At 43.2% G+C, this 17,174-nt stretch overlaps 1 protein-coding gene across 1 annotated transcript in view; it reads left to right on the top strand.

Annotated features, from left to right (window-relative positions):
* SPTBN1 (spectrin beta, non-erythrocytic 1) overlaps positions 1 to 17,174 on the top strand; it is a 201,031-nt gene that overhangs the window by 48,546 nt on the left and 135,311 nt on the right. The window contains exon 2 of the mRNA XM_045008632.1: positions 8,365 to 8,561. Coding sequence (XP_044864567.1) covers positions 8,414 to 8,561 — 148 coding nt within the window. The 5' untranslated portion in view covers positions 8,365 to 8,413. The remainder of the gene's footprint in view (positions 1 to 8,364; positions 8,562 to 17,174) is intronic.

The raw sequence follows: 17,174 nt of genomic DNA, 5'->3' as shown, positions 1-17,174 counted from the left end.
GGTTAGTGTTTTGGGTCTGTGTAGAACCATGCTTAGGTTGTAACTATGATAACTTTCCATTCTGAGCCAGATTTTGTCCTCAACCCGGATTAACTTCCTCCCCGGAAAAAAAAAGAAAAAAAAAAAAGGCTCCTTTCCACCTGAAATTTCTCCCTACTGGATTTCCTAGCTTGAGAGGGTTTTTTAAAAAGTGAGGTTACTTGGAAAAGTTGTCTTGTAGATATGAGAGTTTGAAAACTGATAAGCTTCTGTTATTGGAAAAATCTTCATGCATTCTTTGGAATATAATGGGCCAGATACCCATCTCACTGGAGCTATGCCAATGCACACCACTTGGTCAAAGCAGGACCAATTCCGAACTAAATCATCCCAACCAGGGCTTTGTCAAGCCTGACCTTAAAAACCTCTAAGGAAGGAGATTCCACCACCTCCCTAGGTAACCCATTCCAGTGCTTCCAGTTTTTCCTACTTTGTCTCTAAAGCTTTGATGTGCAAGATGGGAATATGGAGGGCCGAAGGAGGGAAAAAAGCCTTCCATTTCCTAAACCTTTGCTTGAGCCAGGTACAGTCTGCCTCTAAGTTATTTACTTTCCAATGTACACGCAGCAAGGAGCATAAGTGTGAAAAGAAATTCTGAAATTCCACAGCAAAGAAACATAGATCTAGGATTTTTGTTAAGTCTTGTTTTCAAAGTACGTACTTCTGTCATGTTCTGTTAGTGTGGAAGCACTGTACCCTTAGAATTCTGTGTATTTGGCTACTCACAGCGTATGACAGCTAAACTTGATTTTCTGTTGCATTGTTAAATTGCTATTTCAGCTTGAAGCCAGGATATTTTAAGTCAAGTAAGTTGCATTTTTGAGCTAAATCTTTTCTCTGTCAAAAATACTTTTTAATATGTGCCATATATTATATAGTGTATTTCTTGCAAGTGTTTTACCAGGGACTTTACGCATGACTGGAGAATGCTACAGTAAGCTAATGATAAACAAAACAAGTGTCTCCTGCTTTGTGCTGACTATATAGTTCAGTAGAGCAACTCTGCACTCACAAAGATCTTGCTGAAATCATCAAGCAGCGGATAACTGAACAAATACAATTATTGAGCAGAACTTCAGTGAAGGTAACATGCTGTCACTGAAAGACATATTTAAGTCTTTTCAGCATGCATCTGTGATGTGTTTGGAGAATATTATAGACAATAGATCATGCTTTAAGTAATTAATGGTGATCACACCTACTTTTATTTGGGCATAAGCTTTTGTGGGTGAAAAACCCACTTCTCTGTGCATCTGAAGAATGGGTTTTTTACCCACGAAAGCTTATGCCCAAATAAATCTGTTAGTCTTTAAGGCATCACCGGATTCCTCATTGTTTTTGTGGCTACAGACTACCCGTCTGATACATAACGGATACTTTCGCAGCTGTAAAAGTATTGTCAAATATTTTTTCCCCATGTTATATTTATTTGTCTTACAGATACTGTGTCCAGTTTTTGAATAGGGACAGGCGTAATTTAGGAACGCGACTTAAGATTTTAGCTAAGGAGAGCTACAGGGATTCCCGTTCTAGAATAAGAAACCTGAAAACTTCACCTGATTCTCATATTGACCTTCCTCTTGCTCCCCCAGAGCCCCTAGTGCAGTATTTTTCAAACCGTGGATCGCAACCCACTACTAGGTCGCGGCATGTAAGGCGCTGGGTCACCTTGCTCTGGTCAGCACCGCCGACCGGGACATTAAAAGTCCCATTGGTGGTGCTGTCCAGCTAAGGCATGCTAGTGCCTACCTTTTCCGACACCATCCTGTGTCCCGGAAGCGGCCAGCAGCAGGTCCGGCTTCTAGGCAGAGGGGCCACAGTGCTCCGTGCACTGCCCCCGCCCCGAGCACCGGTTCCAATGGGAACTGGGGGGAGGGGTGCCCACGGGCGAGAGTCACGCGGAGCTGCTTGCGCGCCTCCGCCTAGGAGCCAGACCTACTGCTGGCTGCTTCCAGGGCGCAGCGCAGTCCACAGTGCACCCTGGCTGCACTGCTGACTGGGAGCCGCTGGAGGTAAGTCCACACCCCAGTCCCCTGCCCCAGCCCTGAGCCCCCCCCAACCTGGAATCCCTTCCTGCACCCCAAACCCCACATGCCTGGCCCCACCCCAGAGCCTGCACCCCCCACCCAGAGCCCTGACCCCCCTCCCACACCCGAACCCTCTGTTTCAGCCCAGAGCCCCCTCCCACACCCTGAACCCCTTATTTCCGGCCCCACCCCGCAGCCCTCATCCCAGTCTTCTTCCCCAGCCCTGAGCCCCTCCCACATCCCAAACCCCTCATCCCCAGCACTGTTGGGTCGCAGACATAAACAATTTTCTTCAACTGGGTCCCCAGAAAATGAATTTGAAAACCACTGCCCTAGTGGAGCAGTATTGGACCAGGGCTGCAGCTGGAAACACAGGAAGCTGCAGACAAATATACAAGTTAAAACAGGAGACTTCCCTGGCCCTTTTTTAGGCAGACATGCTAACTCTCACAAATTGATTTTGAGAATTGTGATGTCTGAGTAAAATTAAGACTCCCTCATGTGCTCCTGATAGAACTCTCAAATGTCAGGATTTTTTTTTTCAGCTGCAGCACATTCTTAAAATGTGTTTCCAATCAAAAAGGAGATACCCCACCCTGAACAAAGCAATGTGATTTCTCCACTGGGCAGTTACTTCCAAAGTACTTTGAGAGACCATCATTTACATATCAGATAAACAAAGCTATCAATCCAACAAGTCCAGAGAAGAGACAATGTAGCTACACCCCAGCAGGGAAGAGAAACTTCATCTGAGATATAAAGAAGAGGGGAAGGGTTGAGCCCTTCAAGGACACAGAAATGTGGATCTGCATCTGATCTGCATCTGGCAGTATCAACCTGCGATCTGACCCTCGATCCTCTAGCCGTCTTTTACCTGTATCCGCACCTGCAGGAGGAAGCCATCTCACTAGGGCTGGGGGTTGGGGGAAGGGAGCGAGTGGGGTCTTGCAGGGAGGAGGCAGCGCAAGGGTGGAGACTGGGGGTAAGGGGCAGTGCGGGGGCGGAGTCTCGAGGAGAAGGGGCGGCACATCGCGTGCTGCTCCCAGGGGCTCGTGAGCGACGGCACATGGCTGCAGCAGTGCATGCTGCATCACAGTGGGGCGGAGGGGTAGGGCACTGGGGCCCTGCCCACTCCAATCCCTGTGGCGGGAGCGGGCCCAGCTGCCCAGAAGCCGGTGAGCTGGGGCCAGGACTGAGTGCGGCCAGTGCTGCCAGGCCATGGTGGGGATGCTGGCGCTACCCGAGGGTCCCAAGCTGCTGGACAGGAAGCGGTGTGCTGAGTGGGTGCTGGACAGCCCTGACTCCGATGTGCCACCCAGCCCCAGCCACTGGCCCTGAGCGCGCTGCGCCCCCCAGCAGGGCCGGCTTTAGGCCTATTCCACCAATTCCCCCGAATCAGGCCCCGCGCCTAAGAGGGCCCCGCACCCAGTGAGAATCCCTTCCTTGGCTAGAGGCACCTTTTAAATTTTTACTCACCTGGCAGCACTTCGGGTCTTCAGCGGCGGATCCTTTGCTTGCTCTGGGTCTTCGGCGGCACTTCGGCGGCGGGTCCTTCAGTGCCACCGAAGACCTGGAGCGAGTGAAGGACCCGCCGCCGAAGACCCGAAGTGCCGCCCAGTGAGTACAAGCCCCACGTGTTTGTTTACATGTGTGTGGGGGTTTTTTTTGTTTTTTTTTAAGTCATCCCTGCCACAGCCCCGTTGAAACTGTTCAAATTGGGCCCCGCACTTCCTAAAGCCGGCCCTGCCCCCCAGGCTGCCTGAGTTGGATGCCGCGGGGCAGGCGCCGCTGGTGAGTAGAGCCCTGTGTGGGTGTATCTGTGTCCAATCTGCTATCTGCAAGAATGGTCTGTGAATATCCATGGATTTTAATGGCTCTGGGGATGGGCCAAACCTCAAATAAGCTATTGAATCAACTGGGGAAAAAAATCCTGACACATGAGAGTTCTAAAAGTGAGGCTTAATTTTACTAAGAAATCCTGTCAGCCTCTCCGGGCACAGCCGGGGCTCCAACTGTCAGCTCCAGGCGGCTACTCCCCTGCCAGCCTGGGATGTGGGAGCAGAGGCGAGGCTGGGGACTGCAGGGCGGGGGGTTAGAAGGATGAGGGTTGATGGGGTTGGGGGCTGTATTGATGGTGGGTTCCGAGCAGATGGGGTGAGTGCTGGGAGAGTGAACTGAGGGCAGTGGGGGTTGATGGGGTAAGGCGGCTGAACTGATGGGGTGGTGATGATGGGGACTGAACTGGGGGAGGGGGGACTGAATTGAGGGGGGGTTGGGCGGGGCAAGGGTGTTTGGTTTTCAGCAATCAGAAAGTTGGCAACCCTGTAACCAGTAGTTGTATGATACTAATTGTCACATGCACAGACCCTGGGGATGGACGGGGGGAGCTCAAAAATCAAGAAATAGAAATAGTCAAAAATCAAGAAATAGTACATGATGTACTCTTTTTTTTTTTAATGTCATGATTTTGGGGCCAATTTCATGATTTTTTGGAGTCTGACTCATAATTTTTGATCTCTTGAAGTTGGCAATACTGTTTAGGTAAGTTCTGTATTTTTTTCTGAAGGATTTTTGTGGGTTTGTTTAGAGTGGATATCCTGAAAAATAAACTGAAATTTTCTAGAAAGAACTGTGGAAACCTCTAGCTGCGGCTTTGATCTCTACAATGCCTGTTCCCTGAGTCTCTGGCTGCAGCTCTGAAACTTCCTGTCTTGATACATATGATTAGGCTGACAGTACGGCCTCCTTCTGCTTCATTATTTCATATTTAAAAATTTTAGTGCAATTTTAAAAGAAATAATTACTAACAATTTAGTCATGGTTTATGTCAGAGCAAATGAGGGAAACGATTTCATATTGCACTGAAAATTTCCTTTAAAATTGTCTTCACCATAGTACCAGAGTGCTCTCTGGCAAAGCACTTATTTTTTCTCTGCAGTCTCTCTCCTCTACCTGCTGGTCTGCCTGTCCCCATGATACTCGGTCTGCATTCCAGACATAAGCACTTCTTTTAGAAATGCCTATTTTCTACAACAATCTTCTTGGAATAACAGGAAAATGCAGGTTGTCCAGTCAAGCAGGTTTGAAATGGACCAAGTGCATCTTTACCAGGAATGCATCTTTACCAGGGATGGATTGGGCCCATGGAATTAGAAAGGAGAAGAAGGGAATAGGAGGGTCACAGCTGTTTGGTATACATATCTGTAGATATAGATGATATAGAAATAGATGAACTCAGTGGCCTGTGGGAACCAATGGGAGATTAACAGAGTTCTGTCCTTAAGGTTCATTAATTTTATTTTTCCATTCTGAATGGCTGCTTTTCAAAAAGTACATTTGAAACTTCAGGGGAAAGAGTCATGATTCTTAGTGGATCAGAAGGAATGTTGTAAGTTACACTACTACACATTTCATATCAAAGACAGCTGTGAGTTTGCAGTTAAGACTGGTCTAATCTGATGCTGTGTAAAAGATATGGGGCCTGATTCTGGTCACAGTTATGCTTGTTTTACACCAGTGTAACTCCATTGACTTCAGTAGAGTTATTCCTGATTTATGCCAGTGTACAAGCCTGATCAAAAGCATATGGAAGTCAATGGGAGTCTTTCTGTAAACTTCAGGCCTGATCCAAAGCCTATCTAAGTGAGATCAGAATCAGTCCCCTAGTGCTACTGCAGAAATGTTCCTATCATGGAGTGTGAGGACTAATCAGGCTTTTTTCATCCTTTTCTTTGTCTGTTTATTGACATGCTTTAAATTACTCAGGCTGAAAAATATCTATTTTCAGAGTTTTCTGCTGGAAAATGTTGGCCCCAAAAGGTAAAATGCTATAAATGAGGTAGTATGATTTTTAAAAGGCCTTCCCAGAACAGCTTGTTTCATATTCTTTCATCTGTTGGCAGCTTAAAATAACAGAACTGATTCCTTCCCACCTTTTGTAAAGGTCACATAGCTCACAAACATGCTCCAATAACAGTATCTTATATAACCACTAGCTATCTCTGTGTAAAATAAGGAGATTGTGCTGGAAATCTCCTGGGATTGGTGTGGGGAAATTAACCACACTTTTTATTCTAGGATATTTGGCTGGAAAGCAAGCACATCTCATTCAGAGAACAGTAAAGTTCAATTTGTGTTCCATTGACATGGGTTTTTTTTGTCAGCTGCAAAATGTAAAATGCTGATGGAATGAACCTGGACTCAGTAAAACCATTCATATATCCTTTAAAATAAATAAATATATTAAAAAATATTTATTTATTTAATATATAGCAATAGGTTTTGTAACCTGAACTCAAGGTAGAGTAGTAACAGTGCTTTGCTGTGATTGCTATGCTATCGTATTCCATTTTCATGTGTCAGTAGGTGGCACCAGATAGCTAGGCCAAATCCAGAGACCTTGTCTTTAGTTGCTTTTGCTTCCCCATTAGATTGTTCAAGGAGTTTTTGTTTGCTGTACTGGCCATTGGCTGTAGGTGTTAAGTACTTTATTAATGACCACTATGCTGTTTGGGACCCTTTATTGTGTGATAATGATTTAGCAGTAATGAGAGTCAAACTCCGTCATATTTCTCTGTAGAGCTAAATCATCATATAAACATCCAGATGCCTAATGTTGCTTTTGTTATGGCATGATAAGCTTTAAAAAATGTAAGATATGTAACTATGTCATAGTCAGGTCTTGTGTGTTAAAATATTGGGCCTGATCCTGCAATCTTTACTAGAGTTAATATGCAATGCCTGAGACAGGACTGTAGGCCTCAGTCCAAAATCAGTTTGCTGTGTAATTCTGTATTGTTGTAAAGACCTGTCTTGTATTATAGAATTTGTGGAGGAGAGGGGAATCATATATATCAATTAAATCAGATTCTTTAAATGTGTTGACAGTATCTATTCCTGTGTAGTACCTGTTGTTTGTATTGAATTTCCTCATGCCCTGACCCTCTTTTTCATATTTTTATGAGTATAGTTTTTATCACTGTTGTTTCTTTATGAAGGGAAATGGTGCACTTGATTTTATATTTATTTTTCATCCTTTACATAATTATTTAAAGGCTTACAGCAAATATTTTGGGCCCAGCTCATTAGAAATATTCAGTCCACATATGCACAGTTTGTTTGTATTTTTCCCTAGCAAAGTACGGTACTTTTCTTTTCTAATCAAGAGCAGATGTTACACCCGCATCTCCCCAGAGATGCAAGGCAGCACATCCACAGAGAGGCATAAATGAGAAGTAAGAACCTGTTTATATCCCTGCACAGTCTCCCTGGGCCTTAGGTTTGGGTGTGCAGGGGTAAACGGTTACTGCAAACTCAGGACTCCAGCCCAAGTAGGTGGGCAGGGGAGCGAGCAGAGCCTGGGCTCGATCACCCAACACTGGCCACTGACACAAGATGGGTAATAAATAAGCTGTTGCTATAGCACCAGTAGAAAATTATGATCTCCCCACCCCCACACCCCCTCGTGCCTCTGGAGGACTGATTGCTTCCTTACACTGTTCCTGTGATCTGTGAGCTTGTGTTAGAAGTATACTGCAGACCTTAGTCATGCTTGTAAAATGCTTTAAGATCCTTGGATGGAAGACAGTAGAGATGTGCTAGATACCATCCTGCTGATTGCAGGATAACAGCCTAATGTATTATTTATAGTACGTAATGACTAGTATGCTACCATTTTGTTGCTGAAATAAGTACAAGGAAATGGTGGTTAGTACTGTATGTCACTGGACAGGATTCCAGGTAAATTCCCTGTGATAGTCATTTGATCAGATTTTACATATGCAGAAAGAAATGTTTCTTCATCTTCATATTAAATGTTTCTGCTTGTCAAAATACTCATCTAATGAGTTTACATGATTGTGTTTTTAATTTTTGACATGAGTCTGCACCTTTTTTGGAAATGTGTCTAGGTCTTTTTTTGCACATTAGGTTTTTTGTACCTAAATCGTCTAGAGTTCATGTTTTACAGTCGTGTTTCACAGGTGTAAAATGCAAACAAATTCCCTTTGGAAATAAAAACTATGGAAATATCTTATTGTGCCATTTAGCATGTTCCATTCCCTTTGTTGTGAGTCATGATGACCTTATATATTTTTTACTGAAAGTAAATGTTGTTCAGTGGATTTTAGCAGGAGTGGTAGGCCGTTAAGACTTCTGAATTATATTGGAGCCATTTCTTCAGTTTACCAAGTGGAAGCCAGTGACTTTGAAGCCGAAAGTCCTGAGTTTGAATCTTATTGCGTCTTTTCAATGTATGTATATAGTTCTAAGTGTCCCCCTTATTTTTTCCTTTCTACAGAGCTGTTTAAGGAGAAGCTGATGCCAAGGATAGGTTAAGAAGGTTCAAGATGACAACAACAGTAGCGACAGACTATGACAATATTGAAATCCAACAGCAATACAGTGATGTGAATAACCGCTGGGATGTCGATGACTGGGACAATGAAAATAGTTCTGCACGACTGTTTGAGCGATCCCGTATTAAGGCTCTAGCTGGTAAGCATTCAAGTAATGAGAACTCAGTGCAAGTAGGTAACAAAAAAAGATTTCCATTCAGTAGAAATCTGATGTAATATAAGTGAATTATTGCTTGATGTGACACCCCAAGGTTTTTAAAATAGTCCTCCTTGAATTTTGCATGTATTTGCCCCTGTTAAAAACATTATATTGTCTGCCTGAAAGCGCCAAAGCCCAAGACTCAAAACTCTAATATAATTGAGTAAAAGACCGTATTTATTTAATATGTAGTGTTTTGGGAGGAGAATACTACCATTGTAGGGCCTTTGTGACATGCCCTCAGCAGTGGATCCCACTTGGAACTACAGTCCTTCCTTGCCATGTATGAACTTAATTTGTAATGAAAGAGGTGCATGGGCTCAAGCAATTTTTTTACATTCATAACTGATGCAGCAAGCCCAGATGTGCCGGGGCTATGAACTGCCAAGCCTGGAAGTGCTGGGGCTCAGTCCTGGCAAGCTCTGGGACAAATTAAGCACTGACCAGACCCATTTCAGAACAGTTTCCTCTCCAAATCAGCCCATAAAAGCTGCCATGGAAACAGTACCCCTCTTCAACCTCCTGCTAGCCTGAGGAGTAGGAGATTGAGATTCAGACTGAATAACTGACATACTGAGGGCCAGATTCTCTGCTCATTTTACACCCATTTAACCTGCTTGATTTCAGTGGTGTTGCATGGAAGTAGTTGTAGACAGGTTTTGGCCCTCTATGTACCAGCTTAGACTTTAAAGTGCTAGATGATAGAATCATAGAAGATTAGGGATTAGACCTCAGGAGGTCATCTAGTCCAACCCCCTGCTCAAAGCAGGACTGACACCAACTAAATCATCCCAGCCAGGGCTTTGTCATGCCGGGCCTTAAAAACCTATAAGGATGGAGATTCCACCACCTCCCTAGGTAACCCATTCCAGTGCTTCACCACCCTCCTAGTGAAATAGTTTTTCCTAATATCCAGCCTAGACATCCCCCACAGCAACTTGAGACCATTGCTCCTTGTTCTGTCATCTGCCACCAGTGAGAACAGCCGAGCTCCATCCTCTTTGGAACCCCCTTTCAGGTAGCTGAAGGCTGCTATCAAATCCCCCCTCACTCTTCTCTTCTGAAAACTAAGTAAGCCCAGTTCCCTCAATCTCTCCTCATAAGTCATGTGCCCCAGCCACCTAATCATTTTTGTTGCCCTCCGCTGGACTCTCTCCAATTTGTGCACATCCTTTCTGTAGTGGGGGGCCCAAAACTGGATGCAATACTCCAGATGTGGCCTCACCAGTGCCAAATAGAGAGAAATAATCATTTCCCTTGATCTGCTGGCAGTGCTGCTACTAATGCAGCCCAATATGCTGTTAGCTTTCTTGGCAACAAGGGCACACTGACTCATATCCAGCTTCTCATCCACTGTAATCCCCAGGTCCTTTTCTGCAGAACTGCCGCTTAGCCAGTGGTCCCAAGCCTGTAGTAGTGCATGATGGGATTCTTCCATCCTAAGTGCAGGACTTGTACTTGTCCTTGTTGAACCTCATCAGATTTCTTTTGGCCCAATCCTCCAGTTTGCCCAGGTCACTCTGGACCTATCCCTACCCTCCAGTGTATCTATCTCTTCCCTCAGCTTAGTGTTATCCGTGAACTTGCTGAGAGTGCAAACCATCCCATCATCCAGATAATTAATGAAGATGTTGAACAAAACCGGCCCCAGGTCCGACCCCTGGGGCACTCCGCTTGATACCAGCTGCCATCTAGACATCGAGCAATTGATCTCTACCTGTTGAGCCTGAAGATCTAGCCAGCTTTCTATCCACCTTGATACCAAACCTGGCTTTATATTATGTACTTTTGGTCACTGATGATAAAAGAAAATATAGTCATAATATTTTTATAGTTTCCCCATTTCCTCAATATTGATGGCCTAATAGGGATAAATTTAGTACTGTACTAAATTTGAAGAGCTCATATACTGTACTGTCCTTGGAACAAGCTAGAGAAGTTGGTCTACTCTAAATCTGAATCTGTATGGCAGGCAGTGAGTAGCTTCTATTTTGGTCCATTCTGGCCTATTTGCTACCTTATCATATTCATACAAAGAGTGTAAAGGAAGAGGCTCCTTAATGCACCTTAATAATACCAACTGCCTCATTCATTGCCCACTGTTGTCAATGGGTGTGCCTGAATACCTTGCTATGATTTAACTTTCCTTTCCCAAAGTCTGAAAGTGAAAATTCTCAGGCAGCCTGAATCAGTTCCCCTAAATGATTTGAATTCTTTGAAAAGGAGGGACTTAACCTGTGTGATTATTTGGCTAGATCATGCTGTCTGCTGAACGTTATATGTACACTTTAAAATGTAACATTTCTAATCATTGTCTTGGAAATACATGTAGATGCTTGATATTTTTAAACAGTTTTTCACACATAGCATTGTTGAAACAGAATGTTTTTACCCATTCTTCACAGAATACTTCAATGAGTGAATAAACTTGTCCTGCAACTCAAAATAAGTTCCTATCTCCAGTGTGTAGAAGACACACACATTATATTTTTGAGAAATATGGACTTACTGCTTAAAAAACAAGACAACAGAAGGTTAACTTCTTTTGTCAGTTACACCAGTATTAAACAAGAGTAATTCCAGTGAAATCAGTGGAGTTATTCCAGATTTATATTGGAGTAATTGCTAACAGTTTTTATTCAGTTTGTTTATCCAAATGCACACAATCAGCGTCCAGAGTGCAGTAGTACCTGTTTCATTCTTATATTAACTTTCTTATTGCCTTTCTGAATAAACTGTTATGAAATGTCACTCTTAGCCATTGTGATTTACATTTTTTACAAGGTAGGTGGTCTCTGGTGGATCATGCACATGCCCTTCTCATCTAGAATATAATTTCTGACTAAATTTAAAGCAATGTTTTGACTAGTCTGCTACAGAATGTAAGTCTAGTAATCAAAACTACTTTAGTTACATACGTTAGATGGGAATATTCACCGTTTTTAAAATTTTGACTGCATATTCAAATTATTTTGATTCATGGTCCTATAATGTACAACAGCCAGCAACGTTAATTTCTAGACCCTAAAGGAATCTGAAGGACATTATAACTTTCACAGTTTCACAATCTCTTCTCTTAGCAAGGTTTAAAACACTCAAGCTGTCCTTAAATGGAGAAATGCTATATTTTGGGCTTTCACTATCAATACAGTCGAACCCATTTATCTCGACCTCAGTTAACTTGCCAATCGTATTAAGTCAACGTTTTAGAAGTGGAACCGCCAAACTCCCTCTTTGTCTTATCGGTTTCTCATCGGTTATGTCGATTCTTTAATCTCGCCGAACCCTAATATCTCGAGCACAGAAGAGCGCCGAATTTGCCACTTACCGGTAAACTACTAACTCTGGCGGCGGCCCTGCCCGGCTCCTGCCGCATCCCTCCCCGGCCGCCCGGCTCCTGCCCTGGCCCCGCGTCCCCGGCCGCCCGGCTCCTGCCCTGGCCCCGCGTCCCCGGCCGCCTGGCTCCTGCCCTGGCCCCGCGTCCCCGGCCCACCGTGTCCCCAGCCGCCCGCGTCCCCGCTTCGCCGCCCACCCGCCCGGCCCCGCTTCCCCGGTCCCCGCTTCGCCGCCCGCCCGGCCCCGCTTCCCCGGTCCCCGCCCACCCGGCCCCTCCCCGGTCCCCGCTTCGCCGCCCGCCCGCCCGGCCCCGCTTCCCCGGTCCCCGCTTCGCCTGCCGCCCGCCCGCCCGGCCCCGCTTACCCGGTCCCCGCTTCGCCTGCCGCCCGGCCCGCTTACCGGGTCCCGCTTCTTTGGCTGCCCGGCTCCGGGTTTTTGTTTATCTCGATCATCGGTTATCTCGACGCTTTTTGGCAAACCCCTAGGCCGGCGACATAACAGGGTTCAACTGTAGTAAGTTCTGACAAAGATATAAAATTATCTAAATTAATAAAGTTTCTAAAATCCATGCAGTTTCCTTTCTAACTACATTCTGATCATCATGCAAATTGTATTTGACTTTATTTTATGTTTTGTTTAAAGGTATGTGATTATTGCATATTAAAGGTTGCACATTAACCAAGTATGTTTGAGTAGCAAAGATATTATGTCATGCTCTCTTAGCTCTGAGGCACTATACTGCAAAGTAATTTTATGCTTTCTGTAAATGATTTCCTGAATCCCATGGTAGCATGCCCACATTCCTGACCTCTGAACAAAATGCCTCAGCAGTGTGGGACATATTGTGAGCAGGGAAAATGGCTCAAAATGTGCTGAGGTTCCTGGTCATTGGAATTTTGATTAGAAGAACAATTACAAATACAACAATTGTTAATGTCTTAAAATATTTTATTTATAAAATGTACCTTGGCAAGGTATAGGTACTCTCTGCTTTCATTCATTAGGACCAAACTCTGGGACGAATCCTGAAAGGTGCTGAGCGCTCTCACTCCACCTATTGAAGTCAATGGGAGTTGAGGGCTCACATCACCTTGATGTTTCTAAGTATCATGCAGTAACAGGCTTAGAGCTGGGTAACAGGAATATGAAATAGTTCATGCAGCTAAATAAAGGCCAGATCTTGCAGCTCATACTCATGTGATTAACCTGTTGACTTCAGAGGAACTACTCATGAAAGGGATGAAGGACTGGGTCTTAATTCTAAACTTTGTTACTTTCAGAAGACCTGTTTTTTTTTTTTTTGGCACTCACAGATTACATCTTTGAATTTGAAGTTATAAGGTAAATGTCTGCCCTGAAATGGTGAGATTTTTTTTAACTAATTTTTTTCAAAAATTAGGGCCTGATTCTGATCAGCAGTGACTCCAGTGTGAGATCAGAATCAGGCCCTGTGACCTTCAAAGTTTGACATTACATGAGAAGCAAATTGCATTTTACCACTACCAAGATACAATACTCTGCATTTTATTTTTATCCAGTAGATTTGATGGTATTTTTCTTACAAATTTTACTAGCAGGAATTAGGCACCTGATATAGCTTCTATTGAAATCAGTTGCTTCATTGACTTCCATGGCAGCTAAATCACACCCTATCTGAGTAATAAATAATAAACATGAAACAATCACTTAAAGGATATATAAGTAGGTGCTTAAATAATGCAGATAATCTAAAAGAAAGACCAGTTTCAAAGCAGAGCATATTTGATATGCAGCTATATTTAAGCATACTCATTTCTCTAGTAAGGGAATTGATTGGGCTTTTATGTGCATTACTCACCATTATTATAATTTTTATACACTTTTACCTCTTTGACTTTGCATTTTATTGTTGGCATTGTGATCACCTTGTGGCAAGATGCTATGGCTACACTAGAGAGTTTACAGCAGCGCAGCTGCACTGATGCTCTCTGTGTAGCCGCTTTAAGCCGATGGGGGAGAGCTCTCCTGTTGACTTAATCTACCCCTAATGAGTGGCGGCAGCTCTCCCGCCAACATAGCACTGTCCACACCAGCGCTTAAGTCAGCATAAGTTATGTTGCTCAGGTGGGTGGCTAATTCACACCCCTGAGCAACATAATTTATGTCGATTTAAGCTGTAGTGTAGCCATAGCCAGGGACTTGGCTTGTTCCTTCCACTGGTGCAGCACTGCTTGAAATACTGGCATCACAGAGCTTTGTTTCAGATCAAAAGTACTAGTTATAGTCTGAACCAATACTGCAGGCACTCTGCCTGATGGATGACCTTTCTTCCAGTCTCACCAGGCAGACAGGCAGTTTCAGATTTTTAACGGGGTCAGGGTAGTTAACCATTGGAGCAGACAAATAAGGAATGTGGTGGATTCTTGAGGTCTTTAAACCAAGACTAGTTCTTTTTCTGAAAGATATGCACTAGTTCAGTCATAAGTTATTGGGCTAGATGCAGGAATCACTGGGTAAAATCCTATGGCTGTGTTGTGCAGCTGGTCAGACTAGATAATCATTGTGATTTCTTCTGGCCTTGCAATCCATGAATCTATAAAATTATTAGTATTGACACTACCATCCCAGAAATATTTAACTCCTTTTAATCTCTAGTCTTTGTTGGCAGATGTGTTTTTGCATCATTGGCAGTGTACATATTTACTTATTTGGCTGAGCCAGTCATCTCTGTCATGCAGGATGTGATAGAGAAAAGGGAAGGACCTCAGCTGCTACCATAACAGCTCATCTTTATGACCAAGCATATAGTAATGGGAACCATTATTGTTGTTGACAACAAGACCTTGCACTCTTGAAAGAAAATACTTATACATAATTTTGCTTCTTTTGATGCAGCAGAATTCACTGTTACCAACAGACAACACTTTGGCCAAAAATTAATCCTCCATCAGTCTAGGACTGTATATCCTCACTGTTCTCTTACTAATCTGGGTAGTATATGGGATGGTTTTGTTGACCTGTTCCTCTTCCATTGAGCCTAAACTTTGAACTGCTAATTATCCACCCAATCTTAGCTATCTCCAGTGATGGGTATATGGAGGGGATGGTGGGGAAAATTCTAGGCCTTTGTTATGATAAAAGTTAAGGATAGATAATATATATTCAAATCATCCATTCTCTCCCCACATCAGTTCAGAACCTTTAAATGATACTCTACAAGGTTCAGCGGTGTTCCTAGAACACAAGAGCAGGGGTATTCTAGGACCCAAACCAGTGCCCATTGAAGTCAGTGCAAGTGTTTCCACTGATTTCACTGGGCTTTGGTACACAACTTCACCAGAGAAAGAGAGTTCTTCTCTTCCTTTTTGTGTTTTTTAATCAAATAATCTTTTCTATCTCCAAAAATATTTCACCCACCTGCTAGCTCCTCACCCTCTGCTAGCAAATTGAATTTAGATGGACACTGGCTCTTTCTGGATGTTCCGGATCAGAGCAGGTCACCAGATTATAGAGCAGGCTCCTTTTCCAATATGCCCATCTCCTGATGGCCACATTTTTCTTTCCTGAAGTGATACATGAATGACAGGAGCCCTAGATAACTATAGCTAAAGATCACCCAGGAACAAGACATCTCCCTTTCTCTGAAGTGACAGGATAATCAGAAGACATATTTGACTAAGATTTGTACCTTGACACCTTCATACACAAGGCATGCCCCAGTAGGCTGTCATTGCCAGTCAAATGTTTATTAACTTTAGTTCTTCTGATCCTTATGATAAGATGCTGGCACCCCGTTCCTTCTTTGGATGGCGGTATAGCGCTAGATTCCAACAAAATGAATGTAGGGCCTTGTAACCAATGATATTTCCCATTATTAAATCTTAGGAAAGAAATTGTTTTCCAAACATGCTCATAGCGCTATGATTTAAGGACAGTAGGCTTTTTAGAAATGTATTAGATTAAATTTTGGAAGAGATTTCTCACTTCAAAATTTCAGGTCAAATTAAACATCAGATTACTGAGAATCTATAGTCTCTCAACCTACCCTACATATAGAAGTGTCAGTCAGGTAAAAACTTAAAAATCACAAGCACCATATATCAGCCTTAGGATATATATTGTGTTACGACCCATAACGCAAGTATCCATGAAAAGGGTAGTTTTATTCAGTGTTCCATAAATGGACAATGTCTTTAATTTCCCTTCTAGAGGAATGGAGTGCTTTGTTCAGTTTTGCTGTTAAGAATGGCTTTTCTTCTAAAATGATTAAACAGCTCTGGTTGCTACAACCATTTGAATACGGATACAGTGAGATTCATCATTAAGTCTGTGGAATTTTCTCCTGTCAATATACTGCTCTTTATAAAATGCATATCTCCATGTCCCTGTTATCCTACCCTATCACAAAACAGTCTGCTATGTATCACAAATCCAGCATTAGTCTTACAGAACAGATCGTGATTCTTTATGCACCCTCATAAGTAATGGTAGTAACGAGTGGCACTGCTGCAGGCATTAGAGACTGCACAACCCATGCTTCTGTAGTCAGTGTGAATAATCCTACTGGTTCAAAGGCCATCTGCCACATAGCACATTCTTGGGAAGCAGTATTAAGAAAAGTATGCCATCTCCAAAATATTCCATGTTAATATTAGATGATAATAAAGAATTAGCTCAATTTTTTCTAATATGCTTTCCTAAAGCTATTCACCCAACTCCACATTTTAAATATTAATCTTTGTCCCTCAGGTTTACCTGAGAAAGTAGGAGTTAGGATACTCTGTCCTCAGCCCACAAAGCATTCATGTCTAGGGAGTGTTAACAGCCTCATCTGACCTTAAATGTCACGGTTGTGCATGGGGACAGGAATGGTCTTTTAGATAGACAAAACCCAAGCCATGCATGGCTCATCGTTCATTGTCAACAACTTGAGTTGCTTCCATAAGCAAACTGTAGGAAATGAAGTTGTCAAAGAGTTTATCCTGTTTATGTGTTTTTCTTTGTTAATAAGGGTAATATGAGGTTTTTTTAGGCTGAGGACAGAAAAATTCATACTGGAGATGTGCTGGGCAGCTACAACGTGAGTCTGTCCTATGTGGGTAGATACACTGTAGCCCTTGGCCACAATACTTCAGCCTGAATTTGGACTACCCACATTTGTTCTCTAGGCCCCCAGAGAACCGCATACATTGAGTGCATTGTGGTAGACATTTTTATTTTTTACCCAAGAGTATTTAG

The sequence above is a fragment of the Mauremys mutica genome, chromosome 3 (assembly GCF_020497125.1).
Source record: "Mauremys mutica isolate MM-2020 ecotype Southern chromosome 3, ASM2049712v1, whole genome shotgun sequence".
Lineage (NCBI taxonomy): Eukaryota > Metazoa > Chordata > Testudines > Geoemydidae > Mauremys > Mauremys mutica.
Note: the sequence above shows the minus strand (reverse complement) of the source record. Positions and strands in the feature narration are given on the sequence as shown.